Source organism: Chrysochloris asiatica, unplaced genomic scaffold (genome assembly GCF_000296735.1).
Source record: "Chrysochloris asiatica unplaced genomic scaffold, ChrAsi1.0 scaffold00034, whole genome shotgun sequence".
In the NCBI taxonomy this organism is placed as follows: Eukaryota; Metazoa; Chordata; class Mammalia; order Afrosoricida; family Chrysochloridae; genus Chrysochloris; species Chrysochloris asiatica.
In genome coordinates this window covers 23,273,597-23,295,891 of record NW_006408552.1, presented here as the reverse complement: position 1 = coordinate 23,295,891, position 22,295 = coordinate 23,273,597, and the positions used below count along the sequence as shown (strand labels likewise).

The following is a 22,295-nucleotide window of genomic DNA, read 5'->3' as shown; positions in this document are numbered from 1 at the left end:
CATCTGCTCCTTCAGACCAGGCGGAAATGGAGGGCCCAAGTGGTCCTGTAAGGTGCTCTTAATGAGCAGAGGTGCCGTTGAGTCCATAGCTCTTGTTCCTGGGTCTCCGCTTCCTCGGATGTACAAGCGGGATACGAATATACGTAAACCGTATAGAAGATCATTAGGCAGAATTCAGCGGTCAGGGCCTCATTCAGTGAGGCACCAAGATTCTCGGCTGCTTTTATAAATAAACGATGTTCGTGAGAAAATCATGTCAGAAAGGATGTTCAACAGGATGTTAACAGAGATACTAATCCTTTAAAATCAAATGTTCATATTGTGTTCGCCCACTTGGTGCCAGGCGCGGGGCGGGGGTTGGGATTTCCGGTGGTTTTCACTTTCCTCTTTATACCTTTAGGCTTTCTCTGAATCAGAGGTCAGAATGTACCAATCAGAAGAAAAAACATTTTAAAACAAGCAGGTGTATTCACCGCTCTCCCGCGCAGAAAACTCTATAAGAGCGGGGTGTGCGCTGGTGGGGCGAAAAGGCCCCAGGAACCCCAGCCTCTGGGGTCTGCTGGAAGTATTCCTGACGGGGATCAGGCACCGACAGCAGCTCCTTGGCTGCGTACATCTGGTCCAGCAGTGCGCAGGCGCTGGAAAACTCCCCTCGGCCCGCATTTAGCTCCGCCCACAGTTTAGGCCTTTTTCCAGAGGATCCCGGAAGGGCCCACCTGATTCAACAGACTCTCACTCCCTTCTGAGGCTCTTGGAGCAAACGTTTGGTGCAATCAGTTCCTTTTCTCTCTTCTTCCATCTTTTCCAATTACTCTCTCCCTCCACATCTACACAGTTGATAAATGTCAGAATAAAGTTATCATCTAGCCCTGACAGGTCCAATATGGTAGTCACTAGCCACATGTGGCTCTTTCAGTTTACATGTTCTTTAAAATCAAATAAAAATGAAGAATCAGTTCCTTATTTGCATTAGTTACTTTTCAATGGTTTAGTAGCCACAACTGGTTTATGGGTATCATATTGGACAGAAGGTAATATTTCCAATAAAGCAAGAAGTTCTATATCTGTTCCAGATCCTCATCGGTCTTTCTATAAGATTGAGCCAACGTTCTTTTTTCTCTTTCTGATTCCCTTCCTGCAAATCTAAATCAAAACTCCGAGCTACACTCATGTCAGAATTGTTTAGCATTGCCCTGGGGTCAATTCCAACTCATAGTGACCCTCCCTGACCTTTTTGTTAGCAGCCACTACCAGAATGAAGGAACCAAGTGTTGAGGGGTCATATGCTAGAGGGGGACTGGGAACAGGCACAGACTGGGGAGATCCCACATCAGGATTTTCCACAGGCAGCAGGGGACCATTAGAGACCATGCCAGGAAGTCCTGCAGTGGCCCACACTGAGAGGCCGCAATTCCTGCACTGACATTCAAGAGATGAAGAAATTATAATGGGGACTGTCGTCAGGACAATCTTAGAGTTCAAATTCTTACTACTCGTCCCACTTTATAAATGAGAGAACTGAGGCAACAGGAGGATGTAGGGGACAGAGATTCAGAGGAGTCTGGGGCAATGAGCGTCAGATTTTAGGGGGATAAAATAATCCATCAAATAAACTGTGAACATGCCAAGCTCTTTGTATTTCAGGACCTTTGCACTTGCTGTACCCTTTCCCCAGTTCACTGGGGCTTCTTTCAGTCATTGAGGGCTAGATTTTAATGTCACCTCCTCAATGATCTGAACGCCTTCTGAGGACCCCACGTCTGTTTCTGTCACATCACCCTTCAGTTTGGAAACTTTCCTCTCCCCAGCTTAATGTGTCTACCCCACTGGACTGCGCAGCTAGAAAGGCAGGAACCTCACAGGTGCTCCCCAGCATTCACCACAGGGCCTGGGTGTGCTCAGTAAATATGGGTTAAAGGAATCACTTTCTCTACTTCCTCCATTCACGTGTTAAATGGAGGGATGGGGTTGGAGCAACAGGAAGAGTCCCTGAGAATGAGATGTTAAATCTGAGCACAACATGGTGTCTCCTTCTAGTTCTCCACTCCTGCTTCCCAGTACACTCAGACCTGTAGCCGGAGCCTCAGTTGATGGGTTGGGTCTTTCTCAGAATATCCTGGAGAGAGGCCAGAGGCCAGGACTCAATGCTGTCTTGGGCTCCCAGCTGAACTGTATCGTCACCATGAACACTCCTCTTCCCTTTTTATTGCTGAGTTTTTAAATTGGATTTTCTTGGATGCTGTTCAGGCAAAGTGGATTAGGGTTGATATTCAAGCAGGCACTACACTGTGCACAAGACAGCACCCCACGCTGTGCATGCCTGGGGTGAAATCCTGGCACAGTGACTTTCCCAGCTGTGAGACTCTAAGCTAATCCTCAACCTCTCTGAGCCATTTCCTTAGCTGTACTACTGGAGTCATAAATGGACCTCTCTCTTAGAGCTGTGGTAAAGTGCTGTCAAGGTGGTTCCAATTCCTATCTACCCTGTACAGGGTTTCCAAGGAGCAGCTGGTGGGTTTGAACTGCCAACCTTGTGGTTTGCAGCCCATACTGATCCTACAGCACCATACCAGGAGTCCCATTTTGCATGTTGTTGTTAAGTGCTGTCGAGTCGGTTCCGACCCATAGCGACCCTGTATAATTTCCTAGGAGTGACTGGTGAACTTGAGCCACTGATCTTGCAGTCCAGCACATTAACCCACAGCGCCACACCAGTAGTTGCCCTAAACTGTTACTCTGATAATAAATTATTTTTTCTAAAGAACTCTTAACCTTGGAGGTGAAAATTCAGAAGCTTGGTCGGGCTAGTGTACTACTGTGTGACTGGCTAGTCCTCTTCCATCTCTGGAGCTACACTTCCCCCTGTAAACCATGTGTTAGGGGAGCGGGGAGAGGGGTGTTTCTGTTAATACAGGCATTCTTCTAGTCCAAGGGTGAGCAGCTAAAAGGTTCAGCACAAAAGAGGCTTCATGTTAAGCAGTGAGTTCCTCATTTCTAGTCCGTTATGCAGAACACCAGCACAGGAGGGAGCCACAAACGGCCAAGTCTATAAGTTGGGACAGCCATTCAGACAATGAAGGGTCCCGGCTCCACAACCCCCCATCTGAGGCACACTCTACTTGCTATCTGTCCAATGTCAAGGCAGACGCACCTCCAGATCTACAGAGGGTATGGATAAAGGTGACACACTGCCCAGGTCCAGCTCCCGGCCTGCCACACAGCAGCTGTGCCACCATGAGAAGGCAGTTGCCACCCCCATCACTGCCCTATCCAGCTCTCCTGCTCAGACATCTTCAACCCTCAGTTCAGAGACTTTTCCTGAAGCAGCTAGGCCAGGGCACAGGCAGGGAGCTGGTGGACACCCTTTGTGCACTGGGCATCCTTTCCTAGAGTTCCTTGGTGGGATCCTATGCCCGACACCACACTGCTCATCTGTTCATAATGCAATCTTTTCTGCCTCCTTCCTTTCCCCCCTCCCTTCCAGGGTCTGCTGGGGTCATCCTCTAAACCTACAAATTGCACTGGGACCTTGTCTTGGGGGAATCCCACAGAGATAGCAATCTCCTTAGCCTCTTGCATCTCCATTCCTCACAGGGTTGATGTGAGGATAAATTGAGTCAGTAGATGTTTGCTTAATAAGTGAAAATAAAGAGCTAGAGCCTTTATTTACTATAAAATCCCACCCTCTCCCACCCACCCTGCTTAGCAGACACCAGGTGATAAAAACATGACCCCAACCCCACACACTGCTGAAACCAGGTCCTTGCAGTTCCCAGTCTGAGGGGTGAATGGAGGAGCGGTGTCCAGGTGGGAACCACACCTGCAGGGCTCTGTGGTGGCCAGCCTCAAGGCCACAGGGCACGTGTATCCTAGAGGCCGGGTCTGACAGTTGTGCCCAGGAGCCCGATGTGTATTGTGTGGCTTTGGGAGGTGCTCTTTCCTGCATCCTCCAGCCACCTTCCTTTGATTAAGTGTCACTGGAGTGCCCAGACTCTCTGCCTCTAGGTCAGCCCAGTAAAGCTGAGCAGTGACCACCCTCCCCGGACCTCAATTTTCCATCTACCACCCAATGTCTCCTTGGTTGGTTTTGTTAGTTTCGAGACTCAGTTTCCAATTTGGTGAGGTGGGGCAGCAGACCCCAGGACTGGGAAAGCTATGGTGATGAAGTGGTGCAGTGTGTGGCATGGGAGAAGTGGGCTGGACAGCTGTGTAAGAAAAGCTTAATGGTCCACTCACAAGTCGGGGTGCCCGGGGCCCAGCACTCTCACTTCAGGCCATTGTTGGAAGTGGTTGGGCAACTTCACACCAGTGTTCTGAGTCTTTCAGAAGCCAGCTGGGGGAGGCCTTTTCCAGGCATGGATTAGCCCCAGCACTCAAGGGGCTCCTCAGAGACAAGGAGCAATACCTAAGGCACCCTCACACAGTGGGGCTCTGTGGGGGCCACAGCCACCATCTTGGGGGGCTGGCCCGAGCTCAGAGAATTGCTGAGGTCAGGCTGGGAGGACAGTGAGGATTTTCTCTCCTGAGTCGGGGGTGCTGGTGAGGGGCTGGCCTCCAGGTGAAGCCCTTCTGATGCTGGATTCCCTGGGGGCTCAGAGCCGTCCCCACAGCAGCAGCCACAGCAGGGGCTGGACACAGCAGGCACCTTGCCACGTTCCTCCTGGCCGTGGCACTGTTTCAGGTGGCCACACAGGTGGCAAGTGAGGGTTGAGTAGACAATGCCACTGCCCAGGTCACCTCTCAGGAGGTCAGCAGCCTGCTCTGGGGAGAGCGGAGGCTTCTGGCTGTCTCCTCCCTTCTCCACTAGCCCCAGACTGAGGTGCTCTGGGGATCTACTTGGGAGGTGTGAGCTCAGTGGGCTGAGAGAAGGCTCTATGTCTAGCCCAAAGGTGAAGTGGGGGAGTATGATGGAGCCAGAGGCCTCGGGGCAGCCAGGAAGGAGGTTCTGGAAAGGCTTGTAGCTCCCCTCCTCACTGGTGGCCTCAACCCCAGGTCCCCCAGGGCAGATGGCATTGCTGGTAAGCAGGCTGGAGAAGGCCTTGTACCCAACCTCCCCAGGAGGGCTCACGGGCCAGCCAGGCTGGGTGCTACTGGTCCTCACTGCGCTCACAAAATCCCGATAGCCACTAGCCTGGGCTGGGACAGGCGCCGGGGCTGCCCCCTGCTGGAGGACACTCTGACGGAGTATCTGCTCCCAAGTCTCCAACTCAGGCTGCTCCGAGGGTTGGGGGGCACCAGGAATCTGGGAGTCTGCTTCCCCCAAGTGTTGAGTCAGCTCTGGGCCTCTGTCCAGCTTCCCAAGGCCTGGAGATTGGCTCAGGCTGCGGTAGGCGGGGTTGTCTGTGATGAGAGTGGGTGTTTTGGTGAGAGCCAGGCTGGCCAACTCTGGGTCCTTGCCCTGCACAACAACCTCTCTGGGCCCGGTGCTTGGGACCTCCACCCAGGGTGTCTGAGTACTACTTTCTGACAGTGGAGAAGGGAGTGGCTCCCCCAGGCCCGGTGGGCTGCAGTCCCCATCCTGGCCCCCAAGGAGGTCCAGGAACAGGCTCTCTGTCAGCCGGGCCACAATGCCTTCCCTGCCGTCCTGGCAGCTGCCCCCACTGCTCTCTGGTGATGGGCAGAAGCTCCCTTTATCTTCCTCCTCTTCCTCTTCCTCCACAGGGGCCTCAAACAGCTCCAGAGAGCGCACCATGCTAACAGTCTCTGGCAAGAGCACCATCTTGCTGAGCTCGACAGGACACCAGGCTGACTTCCCAGAGCCCTGGACAGGCCCCTGTTTGGTAGCCTTGAGGGGGTCCTCTTCCTTTTCCTTGCCATGCTCCAGCAAACAGGGCAGCAGCTTGGTGAGACACGTTTTCCAGCGTCTGCAAAAGCAAAAACAAGTTGGTTAGGGCTCTGTTTCTCTCCTTGGCAAACTCCTATCCATCCTTCAAAACCCGATTTAAAACCACCAATAATGACTGTCTATTTATTGCAGACATGCCTCCTGATTTTATAATCAATAATTTATCAGTCTACCATCATGACTAGCCTAGTGACTGCTGGAGGGCAGGGCTGCGTCTTAGTTTGAGATTTCTAGAGCCCAGCACATGACCTGGTACTTATCCCAAACTCCAGTCTATTGAATAAAGTAAGTCTTTATCAGGAATGATAGTATTTAAAATACCTGCCAACACCATAGTATAAGCAATGTCCAATTAGAATGAAGGTGGGGTGTCTGGAGCAGGGCTCTGGAGCCCCCCTGTGGCCTCAGGTTGCTGCTCAGGCCTGACTGAGCATCTCTGAAGGCCCTGACCCTCTCTCCAAGGGGTTCAGCGTGTGTGTCCGAGCCACAGATGAAACAGTGGGCTCCTTCAGCAGCCCCTTCAGGCCCTCACCTCTTGCAGCCCAAAGTCCCAGGACAAATGCTAGACCCCAAGGAAGAGAGAGTAGATGGGATGAGCCTGCTGCCACCCCACATTTATCAGCTCAGAATCCAAGCAGGTTACAGCCTAAATTCATATACATACGGGCACGGGGTGAGTTTCTGGTTTCGGGATTGCTTTCCCCAGAGCGGCACCTAAAACAGAGACAGCCCGTGAGACATAGCTGAGCCCAGCCCCCAGCAGTGCCCGCCCAGTGCTCCCATGTCCTTCCTGCTCCCCATCCGCCCAGCCCAGATTCGAGGCCCCCTCCCCTGCTGAGTCCAGGCTGGAATCCCCAGGCGAAACTGCCCACCTGCGGAAGCATAAGCGGAATAAGTGAGTGCTGTTGGGAGACCCCACAGATGAGGGTGATTGTTACATAGTTAAACCTAATTGACTGACCAGTGGTGCTCTGTGCAGAGCCCTTCAGTGTTTACTTGGCATGGACTCGCTCACTGAATCCCCACGTCTGCTGGAAGACTCTAGGCACATAATGACCGCAGCAAGCTGCTGAATCAGCCTCCCGAAAGCTTCCTAACTTCTCCTTGCTCATTTCAAAAGCTTGTGAGTGTCCTTAACATCTCAGCTGTTTTACAGTCTGTTTCCTGATACACCATCAAATGCAACCTCCCTCCACAATCTCCCACCTGAGACTCTTGGATGATGATAGTTATGAGGGGACTGTGCGCTGGGTTGGGAATATGATCCCACCATTCCTTCTTAATCCTGAAAAACAAAAGAAGGTTTTGACTGATTGATGCTCTTCCAACAAAAATACTTATAGGCTTGCTATGAATCAGCAATGACTCAATGGTAGTGAATTCTAGAATACTTGTTCAGCACCAGATACTGTGCTACAGGTTGTTGTTGTTGCTATGTGCATAGCCGTGGAGTCGGTTCTGACTCATAGCGACCCTGGACAGGGTTTCTGAGGCTGTACATCTTTATGGGAGCAGAAAACCTCATCTTTCTCCCACTGAGCAGCTGGTAGTTTCGAACTGCTAACCTTGCAGTTCACAGCCCAATTCGTAACCACTACGCTACCAGAGCTCCTTAGCCTCCACCAACTTCATCCAGTCTTTCAATACATATTTATTGAGCACCTACTATGTTCCACTCACTGTGCCAGGCCCTGAGAACACAGCAGTGAGAAGGAAAACCCCTGCCCTCATGGACCTGACATCCTGGGAGGGGAGCGGGGGAATGGACAATAAACAGATACAGAAAGAATGATGTGAGATCTTTATTCCTGGCAATAAGGGCCAAGAACCAAAATGAAAACAAAACACACATCTCTCCAGTTCTCCCTGGTCCTCCCTTCAAAGCTTAGATCAGCACCGAAAGCATCTTGGTTACTGCTGACCTGTCATCTTCTGTCTCCCCACCAGGAGGCAGGTTTAGCAGCACAGGGTCCTACTGTCTGGTTCTCAGCCCTCAGCCACGCTCAATAAATCTTTATTGCTGAATGAATGGACTGTGAACTGACAGATGAGAGGGGGTTCCTGCGTGGAGCTCTTCCCTCCCACTCCCACCTTCCACCTAAGTGGGCTCGCTCGCTGGCCCCATGCTGAAGCCCACCAGGACTCACTTGATGATGATGAAGTAGAAGGACAGGCAGACGGCCAGGATGACGACGCAGGAGATGCTGACACCCAGTGTGACGCGTTGTTCTAGGGGCTCTTTGTATGCTGGAAGAGAGAGGGGAGGTGTGAGCCGGACTCTCAGTGATGCCAAGCCCAGCCCTCCTGCACACTGGTCTCCTGGCTGGCCCCTGACCCTCCAGAGCTCGCACCACCGCAGGACCTCGGACTTGCTGCGCTCTCTAGCCTGATGCATGGAGGATCATTTGAAACCGACTTTCTGAGCTCAAAACCTGAACGTCACATTGCTGCTGACCTAGGGCAAGTCCTGTTATGAACTGAATTGTGGTCCCCCAAAATATCTGTTGGCACCCTATACTTGTGCATGCAATCCCCTTGGAATTATGGTTCCTTTGCTATATGTCCCAAACCTAACCACTTATGAGTTGTAAGAGTAGATTTGACACCGAAGGGGGCACAAAAGAGGAGAGGGAGGATGGTTGCCCTATGAGGACCACCCTGGAACCCAACACTATCAGGGCTACAGAGGATAGAAGGGGCCAGTACTGCCCCCCAGAGCGGACCTGTAGCCTGCTCAGCTCTGAGAACTCTTTAGCTCTCTGTGCCTCAGCTTCTCAACTGTTGTTGTTGTTAAGTGCCGTCGAGTCGGTTTCGACCCATAGCGACCCTGTACAGGGTTCCCAAGGGTGTAAATCTTTACGGGAGTAGAAAGCCTGATCTTTCTCCCGCGGAGCAGCTGGTAGTTTCGAACCGCTGACCTTAAGGTTCACAGCCCGATTCGTAACCACTACGCTACCAGAGTTCAACTGTACAAGGGGTTAAAAGCAGAGCTTTTCTCAGAGAGTTGTTGTGAGGCTGACAAGGATGAGTATACCCACATACTCGGTATTCAGCCACTGTTTTTATACAGCTGGCTCCTGCTCCAAGTTCACATCACTGTCACTTGGTTAGAGACATCCAACCAGATTTACTTTCTTCCCAGTACCTACCGTCCCCTGAATCTGACTGGCTTCTTAGTTCCTTCTCTGTCTCCCTCTCCAGAAATTCAGCACCCCAACCGTGGAGAGTGTTGTTTTGTTCTCTGTCGGTTCTACAATGTCGAGTGCAGGGACAAGCACGTGGTGGTTGGTGGCGTGCCACGAGTCAGTTCTGACTCATAGCCACCCTGTATAGGATTTCCAAAGCTGTAAATCCTTACTAGAGCAGAAAGCCTTTATCTTTCACCCACAGAGCATCTGGTAGATTGAAACTGCTGACTTTGCAGTTGGCAGTCCAACTCATAATCTACCATATCACCAGGGCTCCAGAGACACATCAGGTGCTGTTGAGTTGGTTCTAACTCATAGTGACCCGATATACAGTTTCCAAGGAGCAACTGGTGAGTTTGAACTGCCTATCTAACGTTCCAGTGCTTTATCCCACAGCGCCATACCAGGACACAGTAGGACCCAAATAAGCATTTGCTCAAGTAATGAGTGAGTGGCCAGCACATTTCTCCATGTCAATGACAGAATCAAATCAATTCAACAAAACTTTCCCTAACAGCTGTGTGCCTGAGCCTGTGCACAGATACTGCCTCATGGAGTTGCCAGACTGGGAGACAGTCCACACATAGCCACAGTAAAGCTGGATGGTGCTGAGAGGGACAGTGGCACGGACGATGTCTGAGGGAGCCTACCCAACCCAACAGCCATTTTCCCTTCTTCTTCCCTAGGTAGCAAGGTGCTCACCCTGGGGTTCACCTAGTCCCTTTCAAGGCATTTGAGTTCCCAGCCTCCTTTGCCAGTTAGGGGAGGTCATGTGACAAGTGCTAGCCAGTGATAAGTCAAGGGGAAGTTTGGAGAAAAACTTTTACTTGCAGATACTTTTACAAGGTGCGTTCCCTCCTGGCAGCCTTCCTTTCTATGGGTTGAGGAGTAGGGGGGCAGGGTAGGAGGGTGCAGCAGCCAGCTTGGGGCCATGCTAATGCTAAGGCCAACAGATGGGAAGAGAGGTGACCCCACTGAGCTAAATGAACCATAAGACAGCCTGCTAGTTAACGTCAAATAATTCAGCATTTCTATTAAAAACGCCAAGTGTGGCAGAGTTGTAAAGAGTTGTTTTGGGATGTATCGGCCAACTCAAGGCCTGTATTTCCCAAAATGCCTTGCAGCTGTGTGTGGCCATGTGACCAGTTTTTATACCAATAAAACGTGTATTACTTTTCGGTAAGGCTTTAAGGAGAGGTGTGGTCTTAGCTTTCCTTCCTTGGCTAGATACAGCTAGTGAGAGACCCTAAAACAGGGATTCTTAACTTGGGGTCCAGGAACCTCCAGCAAGATTGCAGACAGAATTTAGAGGCTTGGGAACCTGGATGGGAAAGAAATTGCATCTTGGTTTTCACTAACTTTTAACTGGTTTCTAGCATTTTCCTTCCATTAGCAACAAAGGGGGCAAATTACATTAATGAAGATACCAGTGGCTCTGTTAGCACCAGAAAAGAAATCAAAGCTGTCTTCACATCACATCAGTTCACAGATTTTGCAAAATATCATTTATACTCATCTACTTTGAAATTTTGCTCAGATCAACCATCAACACTCATGGAAGCAGACAAGAAATTAAATCATGCATTGCACGGGGCAAATCTGCTATACAAGTTAATGTGTTTGTAATGAAACACAGCTATTCCTATTAACAACTGCATCTAAAAATAATTTATAACTGCATTTCAATACAATTAGTATCTCTGTAATCTTAGGTATTTTATTCTATGCATTTAAAACCATTATTCTATGTGGTGCTGTAGGATAAGCACTAGACTACAAGGTCGTTTGAATTGCGAAGTTGGTGGTTCAAGTTCATGAGTCACTCCTTGGAAAACCTATACCGGGTCAATATGAGACGGAACCAACTTGACAGCACTTAACAACAATAATGAGATTCATACTCTTCACCCGAGGAATCCACAACACAAAAAAGATTACACACATTTGCTCTAGTGGGTGACAGAGCGTCACAAATAGATGGAACCTGGTCCCTAAATCACCACTTGGAAGGAAAGCCATCCACAAACCAACACCATTCACACCAGACTGTTACTGGAGCAAGAAATCCATGCCAACTGTATTAAAGTCACTGAAACTGTGGACTGAGTTCTTACTATAGCCTAGTCTACCTAGCATAACTGGTGCAGTGAATTATTTAGTAAACTCCCACAGAGAGCTGAGACACCGGAGAAGCAGTAGAACCAAGAGCCAGAACAGGAGACAGTGGATGTCCTGGCCCTCGGAGCAGGTAAAGCTGAGTGACTTTGGGCAGGAGGTTTGTTTGTTGGGTGGGCTGCCTCCAGGCACTCAACTTGAAAGTTAGGTTTGCTGACCTGGGGGCAGCTAGTAGCTGAGTGCCTGCAGGCTGAGGCTTCTAGAGGAGAGGAATGTCCTTTACACATTTATCAGCTGCTCTGAAAGCTTTGTAAGATTGCCAGAGCGGAGCAAAGGCCCGGCCAAGAGAGAGCGCATGGCAGAGAGAGAGGCTGTCCTGCCAAAGACCCACACCCTGAGCATTGTTGACCTGTCCACGTCCCCAATAAACCCCATAACTGGCGTAGGGTGTCTCAGCTCTGTGTGGCCATTACCCAGGATTATGGAACCCAGGCGAGTAGAGAGTGCTGTGGGAGAAATGGCGGGTGCCATTTTTTTTAGTCTGTAATTCCCTTATTTGATGTTAGAGGCATCCTAGGGAACTGAACCAGAGCTTCACCAGTGGGAGGGTCTGGCCACAGAGGACTAGGCTGGGGTGGGATTTCTGACACTCACTGTTGTACCACGTGCGGCTGTGGCTCCACTCGCTCCAAGAGCTGTTGTATTCTGGGGACTGGGCCCTCACACGTGCCTTGTAGGAGACGTCAGCCTTCAGAGAGTTGGCTGGCAGGCGAAGGAAGGGCCTGCTGTAGGTCACCTGCTGAACTGTGAACTGATAAAGGGAAACGTTATTGCACCAGCTGGGAAGAGGCGTCAGCTCCCACCCTGGCTGCTGTCCTCAGATGACCCCACCAGGCATGCAGGTGTGCCCTTGTCTCAAGTCTCTGCCTGCCACCTCCACAATAGTGACAGAGGAGGGGGAGGCAATCAGAGCCTAAGCCCTCGCCCCCACACCCTCCCCTCCAATGCTTAGCCATGTTTTATCACTCTGCTGAGCTGATTAACCTTCCTGAATTTTAATTTCCTCATCTGTAAAATAAAAGTAAGAAAGAATCCACACTGTTACTTTCTGGCTGTGTGATCTTAGACACACAGCGTCTAATAAGTGCATAACCTCTCTGAACCTTAATGTCCTTTTCTGAAAGATTAGAATAGCAAAGGTGGCTACCTCCCATTAACCCAATAATGCAAGGAAGCACCTAGAACAAGAGCTGGCATTCAGGAGGTACCAGAGTGACCGTCCTGAAGCATGTTCCTCTTGGCCTGTCATCGACTCTCCAGCACCATGGCTAAGCCCAGCCCATGACCTGGAATCGAAGGCCTTACCCAACCAGCCTCAGCTGGGATGTGACTGCCATGAACTAGCAGAATCAGAGTCTGAATAGTATGTGTCATCTGCTACCTTTTATGGTGAAAAAAAGAGAGACAAAGAAGGCACCGTGATTGAGGCAGACAAACTCTAAGATGACCCCATGATCCCACCTCCTTGGTGTAGACAGGACCAGGTGATGGGGTGAATCAATTAGGAGTATACAACAACACCACATCACACTGATGAACATAGAACTAAGAAGGGCAAGAGATGACTAGATTTCTAGAACCTTGTCTGTGCAACTGGATCCAGCCATGCCTGAAGGTAGCTCAAGAAATAAGGTCTCACCACTATCTCCTCCTGCAGCTCACCCCCTGAGCTCTCAGCAGGCCTGGCAAGGAGACAGGCCTACAGCACAGCCTGGCCCAGTCTCTGGCTTCTGTACCCCTCCCCTGACCACTCTCTCAGCCTTTGCTGCAGCACAAATTTCATGCTTTCAACAGCTATATGGGGTGCGTACCCTTATGACTCCCACGTTACAGATGAAGAAACGGAGGCATCTGAGATCCTGCCACTGGCACGGCAGGGATAGAAAGCCAGCTCTGTGGGGGTCCCGGGCTCAAGGGGTTCAGATACTGCTTCTCCATGGGAAGGTGAGGAAGGTGGGCTTGGGACTCGAGGGCAAAGTCTGGGTGGCAGGAGGTGATTGCCTTTCTCCTCCTCCCCCTGCAACTAAAATAGGTGGGCCAAGCCATGCCCAGTGTACTGCCTTTGTTGTGATTCCCGTAAAAGCCCAGACTCACTGCCATCAAGTCAATTCTAAATTGTAGCAATCCTAGAAGACTCAGTACAACTGCCCCAGAGGGTGTCCAGGGCCGTAAAGCTTTCCCAGAACAGACAGTCTCATCTTTCGCCAGTGGAGCAGCTGGTGGGTGTGACCTGCTGACCTTTTGGTCCCTGCTGACCAAGTGCTATATATAAACCAACTCCAATATGTTGATTTTAAGAGGAAGCAGACTATCACTACTGTGGATGGGAAACAAGTGTCACCAACAACAAGGGTCACATAAAAGTAAACAATGAAAAGCTAACTGCGTCACTATGTTGAGGCTGAAAATGCTTTCCCCAGGGGAGTATTCTTTGCTTCTGAGCCTTTTACATGGAACAGATTCAAGATTCCTCACCCCAGTCACTAGAGAAGTCCATTTCGGGGAATTCAGTCTGAATTGATGCCTTAAAAGAGCCATTGCTCAGCTCCCGGTTCTCCAGAGGGCCTGGGGTGCCACCTGGCCAACAGGTAGCTCAGCTGGAAGAGGGTTTGTTAGCAGAAGTGCCAGACCCTGCCACCCGAGCCTCTCTTTTTTTCTAGTTTTTTACCAGACTGCTCTTTATTAAATTGGATTCTGTCCCATCACATTTATAATTTCTGTAATACGAAGCAAACACACATCAAAAACAAAAAGCAAACGACGTTAGGGAAAGTTTTCAGTCTTAACACTGAGGAACGGCTTTGGTGGCTGTTGAGATATTAACAGTTTCTCTTTCGAATCTTTGGAGTGAAGAGGGCGGATTGAGTCTAGTGAAATACTAATCTCAAGCTCTTGAGAAGTTCCTCGGTTTACAGCAGCAAATTCCATCAGTTCTGCCCCATACATACCAGTTTTACTGAAGGTGAATTTCTTGAGCCTGTTCTCAGTCTAAAGCACTGAACTCTAGTGCTAAGAGCAAATTTCTAGTCAGCTGTGCTTCCATACCCTAAAATATTTCACGGGAGGTGGATCTGGGTGAGAGGTGGGCAGGTAAACTGGGCCAAAGTGAGAGAAATCTACTTCTGTATAGTTTGGGGCTTCAGACTCTATGAAACATTCATTTTGATTGTCACATACCACAGAAAGTTTCCGAGTCAAGCTCTCAAAGTGCAGTTTGTATGGAGAAGAGTCATCGGGAGATCACGCTCTGCAAGGATCCCCAGGGAGGCTCTCAGAGCTCTGTGATGTGTTCCCTTGGCCCGCCCCCTGCTTCCCAGCACCTCTGCAGGGTTAGAGGGGCTTCTGCTACTTAATCATCCAGGAGTCTACATCTTCAACTTGTTCCAAGTTGGGTCAGGCATTAGTGCCAGATACTAGAAGCTGCCGTTTCTTTATTGCCACCGATAAGGAGCTCTGGTTGCTTAGTGAGTTACGCCTTGGGCTGTTAACTGACAGGTCAGCAGTTCAAATCCATCAGCCGCTTCGAGGGAGAAAAGTGAAGCTCTCTCTGCTCCCATTAAGATTTACAACCTCGGACCCTAGATAGGGTCACTATGACTCAGGACAGATTCCACGGCACAGAACCACCGCCATCACTGCCACTGATCAGAGATACAGATGGTAAAAGGAATAAACGAGGAAGGTGTTCACCTGGAGCTTTCTAGCAGGGGACCATTACTCTCCTGTCACCCATCCCCACCCTCTACCCCCTAGGCCTGCCTAACTCCTTGCTCGTGTGGCCATGCCTTCTTGTAGATGCTAACAGTCCAAGTCTTTGTTCTTGGACACCTGACCAGCCAATCAGAAGGCAGCATCCACTAGGGCGGGAACCTGGCCAGTAGTGCATCCATCCCAACAGCTCTGCTGCCTTCGACCTGCCCTGTCCCGTCTCCATCAGAGGCCATAGGAATCACAGGGACGGCTCCACTGCTGGGGACACTTGTCACAAAGGGCACGTGGAGACTCGTAACAGAGGGAGCATTTGGAGCAACTAGGAGGAGCAAGTTTATTCTGTATTGAATGATTGTTAATTAATCTAGTATTAATCCTTACAGATGAGCAATAATCATGAAAGGAAATTAAAATCATAGATAAAAATAGGGATTCATAAACTAATCTGCTAAACTGACTCTTCCTTCCTGACCCCTCAGGATGGAACAGGAACAAGCACAGAGGGCTGTCTCACTTTGTGGCTCAGGTTATATCATGGTGTCTCCCCATGGGTGTCACTCTGAGGATACAGTGGTGGTCCCCAAAGCCCTTCCTTTAAAGACAAGGAACAGTGAGCACAAACAAACCCCCTTCATGACACACTGCAAACCAGGGGCTCAGAGAGGCTGAGGGACTTAAGCCCTATGAAGCCTCAGAGCTTGTCCCCCACCCCCAAGTTCTCACTTGCCACCTGCCCACAGGATTCCCAGGGGACCTCCAAGAAGCCCCGTAGCACATGACTCACATCCCAGGGGTCATTTTCATTTGAGATGTTGACCAGGTAGATGAGCCCTGAGTACAGGAAATGGTGAGGGTCATATGGGTTGTTCCACGTCAGCAGCAGAACCTCAGAGTTATTCTTGTGGACTGTGAGGTTTGTGGGCGTCCTAGGTTTGACTGTGGAGGAAATGGAGCCAACGTTAGGGTCTGGACCAGGACCCACCCTTGCAGACCTGTGGGTCATTTCCATGTTTAGTCAACACCAGCATTGGCACATTTATGGGGTACCACAGAAATATTTACAATCATCATACCGATTACTATCGCTATTAAGTGCCATTGCGTCAGTTCCAACTCATAGTAACCCTATATGGGATTTCCGAGGAGCAGTGGTGGGTTTGAACTGTCAACCTGTGGTTAGCAGTTCAGTGCTGATCCTATAGTGCCACACCAGGATTCCTAATACAAATTAGAGTTACTAAAATTGTTTATAGCACTTCGGTGTCTATTATAAACTACCTGGTGTGGTGTTGTGGGTTAATGTACTGGACTGCAAGGTCAGTTTGAAACACAATGTCAGTGGTTCCAAACCACCAGCCGTTCCTCAGAAACCCTATACAGGGTCGCTGAGTTGGAACTGACTCAATGGTACTTAACAACAACAACCACCTTACTACAGGGGGATCACGGAAGCTCTGTAGGACAAACACTGGACTCACAACACATTCCATGGGAGAGAGATGAGGCTTATTGCTCCTACAAAGATTTACAGCCTCAGAATCCTGCACAGGGTCACTGTGAGCTAGAACCGACTCGATGACACGTACCACCACCTTACTATGGTGAATACAAAAAGTATAAACCAAAGTCACCAGGAGGTCAACTTTTCCACATTCAGCCTTCACATCTTTGGTCACACCTGGACACTATGCTATAATTTACTAAGCTTTTTGTTTGTTTTGTACTTTGATTGATTCACTTTTTAAAGACATTTATTTTTAAGTACTCAGGTCCATGAGCCACAAGTATCTGATAACACACTGAAATCAATATACAAACAGAAAAATTCATTTGAAGTTCAGCCATGGGTCAGTTTGAAAAATCTTTCAACCACCAGCAGGTACAACCAGACTCTTGAGGAAAGGCTGAAGGGGCAGTTATAGAGAGCCCCACAGAGAGACCTAGCCTTGAACTTTGCTTCTGCTCCTTCACAGCTGTACGGCCTCAGGCAGGCTACATGTCTTCTCTGAGCGACAGTGTACTCAACCAACCATAACCTGGGAATACTAACTCTCTTCTGGAAGCTGAGGCTCAGAGAAGTAACGTGACATGTACAAGGTCACACAGCAATGAGTGATGTTTTAACTCTGGTCAGTACACCCCAATAAGCTCATGGGAAATTCCAGCAGCTTTGGATAACATCAGACAGAGCTCTGTGGTTCAGATCATCTGAAGCAGAGCAGCAGCAGCTGACCAGTTGTCAGAGGGTGGAAGGACTGTCCCCAGGTCACTGTCCGACCTATAGCAAGTGTGCTCTACGAGGCAATCAAACATCTGTCATCTTAATACCCTGGGCACTGAAATTCGGGGTGGGGAGAGGATCTGAGCCCAGCCCCACTTTGCAGATGGGGCAACTAATGCCAGAAAGGCGAGTCTGGGAAAACATAGTACTACTTCATTGGTCCTCCTCCCCAGCTTAGTGCCCCACCCACCTTCTCCCAGAGCACAAGTAGCCCCTGCCCGCCCCCCCCCCACACCCTCACCATGCTGGCTGGGCTGGAAGGTGTCTGTCCACTGCAACTGCTGCCCAGCCCACAGGCTCAGAGTATAGGTGTCATCGTAGAACGTGATGCCCAAGAGCATACTGCACACGCACACAGCGTCTTCCTTGTTCTTGGGGACACATGTGTGGTTTCTGCATACACAAGAGGCCTGAGTTAGGCTGGCTGAGACCACAGCTGTCCCCAGGATGGGCCTCGAGGAACCTCACCACACACGCCCTGAAAGCCAGCAGAAGGGAGAACCAGCCGCATGGCCTTTAGAGACACGACTTTAACACATGTACGTGTGGCCTGGCGCTCTGGTAGCGTAGTGGTTACGAATCGGACTGCAAACCTTAAGGTCAGCGGTTCGAAACTACTAGCCGCTCCGCGGGAGAAAGATGAGGCTTTCTACTCCCGTAAAGATTTACACCCTCGGAAACCCTGTACAGAGTCGCTATGGGTCGGAACCGACTCGACGGCACTTAACAACAACAACAACGTGTGGCCCGAGGTGTGTACTGTGTTGTGCCGTGGCATGCCTCCCTGCACACCACAATGTGATCCTAAAGGGCCACCTACCACAGTCAAACCCACATCTGTAAAGGGTCAGAGAGTAACTAGTGTAGGAAATACAGTCTCTTTCCTAACTAGACAACTCCGTAGTGCAAAGCAGCCAGGTTCTTATTGTTAGGAGCCATTGTGTGGGTTCTGGCTCATAGTGACCCAATATAGCGTTTTCTAGGAGCAGCTGACCTTGTGGTGAGTTAGCAGTTTAGTGCTGACCCAACAGCACCACACAATACATATGCAAATGAGCATGGCTATGTCCCAATAAAACTTATTTACATAAACAGGTGGTGGGCTAAATTTGGCCTATGGGCTATGGTTTGCTGCTCCCTGGTCTACCTTAGTATATCTGGGAATACCACCTCCATCAGCATATCCTGTCGGCAGGTGTGCTGGTGCAGCCAGATATGTTGTGGGCACCACTTGCAACAGGGCACCCCACAGACTATCCTAAAGAAACCCCACTCTAACATTGGACTCCCTGGACAATGGTCAAGCAGGGTGACTCTCAGCGTGTGGTCCAGGGGGCCACTAGTCAACCCTTTCTCATAGTAATACTAAAACACTGTTTGCTTTTTTTCATTCACTTTCTCTCATGAGTGTACAATGGAATTTTCCAGGAGCTACACGATGTGGAATGATGTCATTGTTCTCTGGGCTCATGGAAATGTGGGCTTGTGTGTGCTTGTGGCTTAAAATTCCTCAATTTTCATTTCAAATAGAGTAAATATCAATACCAAGAGAGGCATGCCACTGAGACAAGACAGAAGCCAGCACAAACTGGAACAAAGGCTTTTAGGTCCTAATTTTTCATTGTGCAGAAGGGTCCAGCATTCCACCCACATCCATCGACAGGGTGCTCTGAGCCCAACAGTACACCACCCCTTCACCCACGACATCCCCCCTCTGACCTCCTCTTCAATACACACTGCATCAGTATCGCCTGGACCAGGCCCCGCAGGGACAGCCACCCAGACTCCCAGCCCCACGCCAGCTTACTCAAAGGGGTCAAATTCCTGCTTGTAAAACAGTAGGAGTGTGGTGTTGCAGTTGGTGGGGTGGTCCATCTTCCATTCACAGGTGGCAGTGCTGACGTAGTCAGAGAAGCAGGTGGGCGTCCTCAGAACCTTCACACTGCCTGGGGGACACACAGTGCTCTGAGCAGTGGGAACCCACTGAGGCCAGTCAGAAAGCAGCCTGCACCAACCAACCTCAGGCCCAGGCAAAGACGCCTGCTAATGCCCAGGGAGCTGGGGCAGGGACCGGGGCTGGCACGGACGGGTTCCTGAAGCAGAAGAAATAACATCTGGAAGGCAGAAGCCATGAGGGGGACAACTGGATCAAAGGCACCTTTGTTTTCCACAAACTCAACTACTTGTTCTTTGTCAAATTAAAGACAAAATGATGTCACTGTTTAAGGAGCATTTTCCTACTACACAGGATCCCTGAGGCTGGTGTTTCCGACTCCCCAGATGTTCTATTCTGTTGGGGACCAAAAGGCTTACAGGCCTCACTAAGCTTTAAGGCTGGGTCTAACCAGACAGTGTCTGCTTATCAACACAGCAGGGAAGGTAACTTTCCCAAGGTTGCCTGATTCACAGTAAAGGACAGACTTGTAACTATGCAAAACAGCAATGACTTACAGAACCACCGTATATAAACTCTGAGATTTGAAATAAACTTTGTCACCTGCCATCAGCTTGTGTCCTCTCCTCAGTTCTTTCCTTTTGTACATATTTTTCTTCATCCACGCCCCTCCCTCGGGTACCTGAGAGACGGTTGGAGCAGGACTCCGACACCATTCCACAGGAATAAAGATGAGGCTGTCTGCGCCCGTGAAGACTCATAGTCTCAACCTCAGGAGCAGTTCTACACTGTCTCCAGGGTAGATCCCAAGACTCCACTGCAGTGGGCTCAGGCTTGGGCTATCCACTACAATAAGCACCTGCCCTAGAGCAGCAGGGTGGGGTGGGTCATAAACCAGCTCCCACCCCTGCTGGTTACTCTCCATTTCACATCCCATTGCCTCTCCTCCCTTCTCTGGCCTCTCTATGCCCAGGAAGCTGTCCCATGGTCTCCACCAGCAGGCTCCCTGGTCCTCTGGTTCACGATTGAATTCAGTCAGTGAGAGGAGATGGAAGGGCAGGAGAGATTGGGGCATTCCTTTTTTCTGTACCCTCTCAGCTAGTCTGGGGCAGAGCAGGGACTCAAACCAGCTGTCTGTATATTGAATTTATAAACTGGAGTGTGACATGTCTGAGCTGTGGCCATTGCTCTATTCCAACAGGGACATCCTGCTCCGTGGAGCACACACCCGTGACAAAAACCAACACCAAACCCACAGTTGTCAAGTTGATTGTGACTCATAGAGACACTAGGACAGAGTAGAGCTTCCCCCAAGGGTTGTCAAGACTGTCATTTTTGCAGAAGCAGATGCCATGTCTTTCTCCCGTGGAGCGTCTGGTGAGTTCAACCCTCGTCTTTCAGTTAGTCGCTGAGGGCTTTAATCACTGTGCCACTGAAGGCTCCTTCACAGCCATCAAAGCCGATGTTAACGTGCATTGGTCTGGTGAGTGAAAGACTCATCGTGGCAAGGTGAGGTCTTAGACATCTAACAAATATCTCAGACTTACTCAGATATGTAACTTAGATTACAAACTCACGGTTTCCCTTAAGAGCTTGCGGCTGCCTCAGTTACTCAGATCAGGAATCCGGAGGTCACCCTTGTCTCTCTCCAATTTGAACTGGTCTTCAAATCTCCCTTCCAAATGGCCCCAAAGCCAAGTCTCTGTCACCTCCTCTCTGATCTGAGCCACAATGGGGCCCCACACCCTGGCCTCACCCATCTCCCCCCACCTTTCTGCTCAAACCTGGCCAAGTCCTGCTTCTTGGCTACTTCATCTTTCCCTGCTCATGCCCACCCTAACACACGAGCCTGGCTGTTGTTGCTGGAATGTTCTCCTGCAAAGCCTCTGCTGAGACTACTCCTCCCACAGGACCCCAAAACACGTGGGTCCTCCAGCTCTGTACAGTGGCCTTCCTGCTTCAAGTCTCTGCCCAGACGTCACCTCATGGATGCCTTCCTTCCCTGACCAGGCTGCTTTCAATTGTAGTGCCCAGTCTCTATGTTCCCAATCCTCCCAGTTGTCATGGAGCTGATTCTGAATCAAGGTGACCCCACATGTGACAGAGAAGAGTCGTCAACAGCTGAGTTTTCTGCAGTAGATCACCAAGGCTTTCTTCTGAGGGATTCCAGCCTTCAGTTAGCCAGGTGGACACTTAGCACTACCCAGGGACTCTGGTAATCCTCCCTTACTGCTATCAACAGTCTTTTCTTTCATAGCACCTGCTAACGGCCCATCTGCCACTGTCTGTCCCTTCCCATGACAGTGCCATTCATCCAGGGCTGTCATCTTGGTTTGTGCCTGGCCCACAGTGGCCAGTCAGTCAGCTAACTGAATGAATGGCTAAGTGGAGGTAACTTACCAGAGCCTGCTGCCCACACCAAGATCAGGCAGCCCAGGGGGAACGTGAGCCCAGAGCACAGCCACCCCATTGTGAGATCCAAAGGGACCTGTTGTAAGAAAGCAAGCCCAGTTAGTATTAGTACCAGCCCAGTTCCCACCATCCTGTGTGGAGCTCTCTGAGTTGACCCCACCACCCAGTCTCTGGTGTCTGTACCCATAGTGTGCACCTCCCCATTCCCCGAAGCACTGTTTATAATGATGACCCAAATGGAATGGTATACCACTCCTATAGTGCTAATGACACCCAATAATACCCGGAGGCTTCAAAAAGTTTATTAAAAAACTCCATTATCTTTTTTTTTTCTAATCAACTTTATTATTACTTGTAACGCTAAATTAGTTTTCTTTAAAATGATATTTGATTCTTACTGTGTTTACATCAGAAAGACCTAATGATGCAGTGATTAATGATTAATGATGCAGGGATTTTGGTTAGCTCAGCTGCTAACCAAAAAAGGCAATGGTTCAAACCCACCAGCTGCTCCTCTGGAGAAAGATGTAGCCGTCAGCTTCCATAAAGCCTTAGAAACGCTATGGGGTGGTTCTACTCTGTCTTATAGGATCTTTTATCAGTCATTATTAACTAGATCACAATGGGTTTGAGACTGGTTGGTTTTCACATCTGTCAAAGCAAAATCACTGTACCACAAAATTACCCATATGCAATCGAGTACCGGATACATACTTCTTGATTTTGTTAACAAGTGATAGAAAAGATCACATCATTTCATGAAGCATTTTCCTGAGACATTGTGTATTG

General features: G+C 49.7%; 1 protein-coding gene across 1 annotated transcript; it reads right to left on the bottom strand.

Moving 5' to 3' along the window:
* Window positions 1–469: 469 nt before the first annotated feature.
* IL4R (interleukin 4 receptor) lies at window positions 470–21,564 on the bottom strand. The gene is made up of 11 exons (XM_006859894.1): window positions 21,495–21,564; window positions 19,008–19,146; window positions 17,442–17,593; window positions 15,704–15,855; window positions 11,803–11,959; window positions 7,993–8,092; window positions 7,052–7,130; window positions 6,510–6,559; window positions 4,421–5,864; window positions 3,152–3,159; window positions 470–686 (listed from the first exon to the last, which is right to left on the bottom strand). Exons 1-11 carry the CDS (start codon window positions 21,562–21,564, stop codon window positions 470–472), a joined length of 2,568 nt encoding a protein of 855 aa, XP_006859956.1.
* Window positions 21,565–22,295: the final 731 nt, after the last annotated feature.

Excerpts from the sequence above, each read along its gene's own strand:
- IL4R (XM_006859894.1), bottom strand. The coding sequence starts at position 21,564 with ATGGGGTGGCTGTGCTCTGGGCTCACGTTCCCCCTGGGCTGCCTGATC. Across the intron at positions 17,594-19,007 it reads CAGGAATTTGACCCCTTTGA|AAACCACACATGTGTCCCCA; the intron begins GTAAGCTGGCGT and ends TTGTGTATGCAG. Across the intron at positions 8,093-11,802 it reads CAGCCGCACGTGGTACAACA|CATACAAAGAGCCCCTAGAA; the intron begins GTGAGTGTCAGA and ends TCTCTCTTCCAG.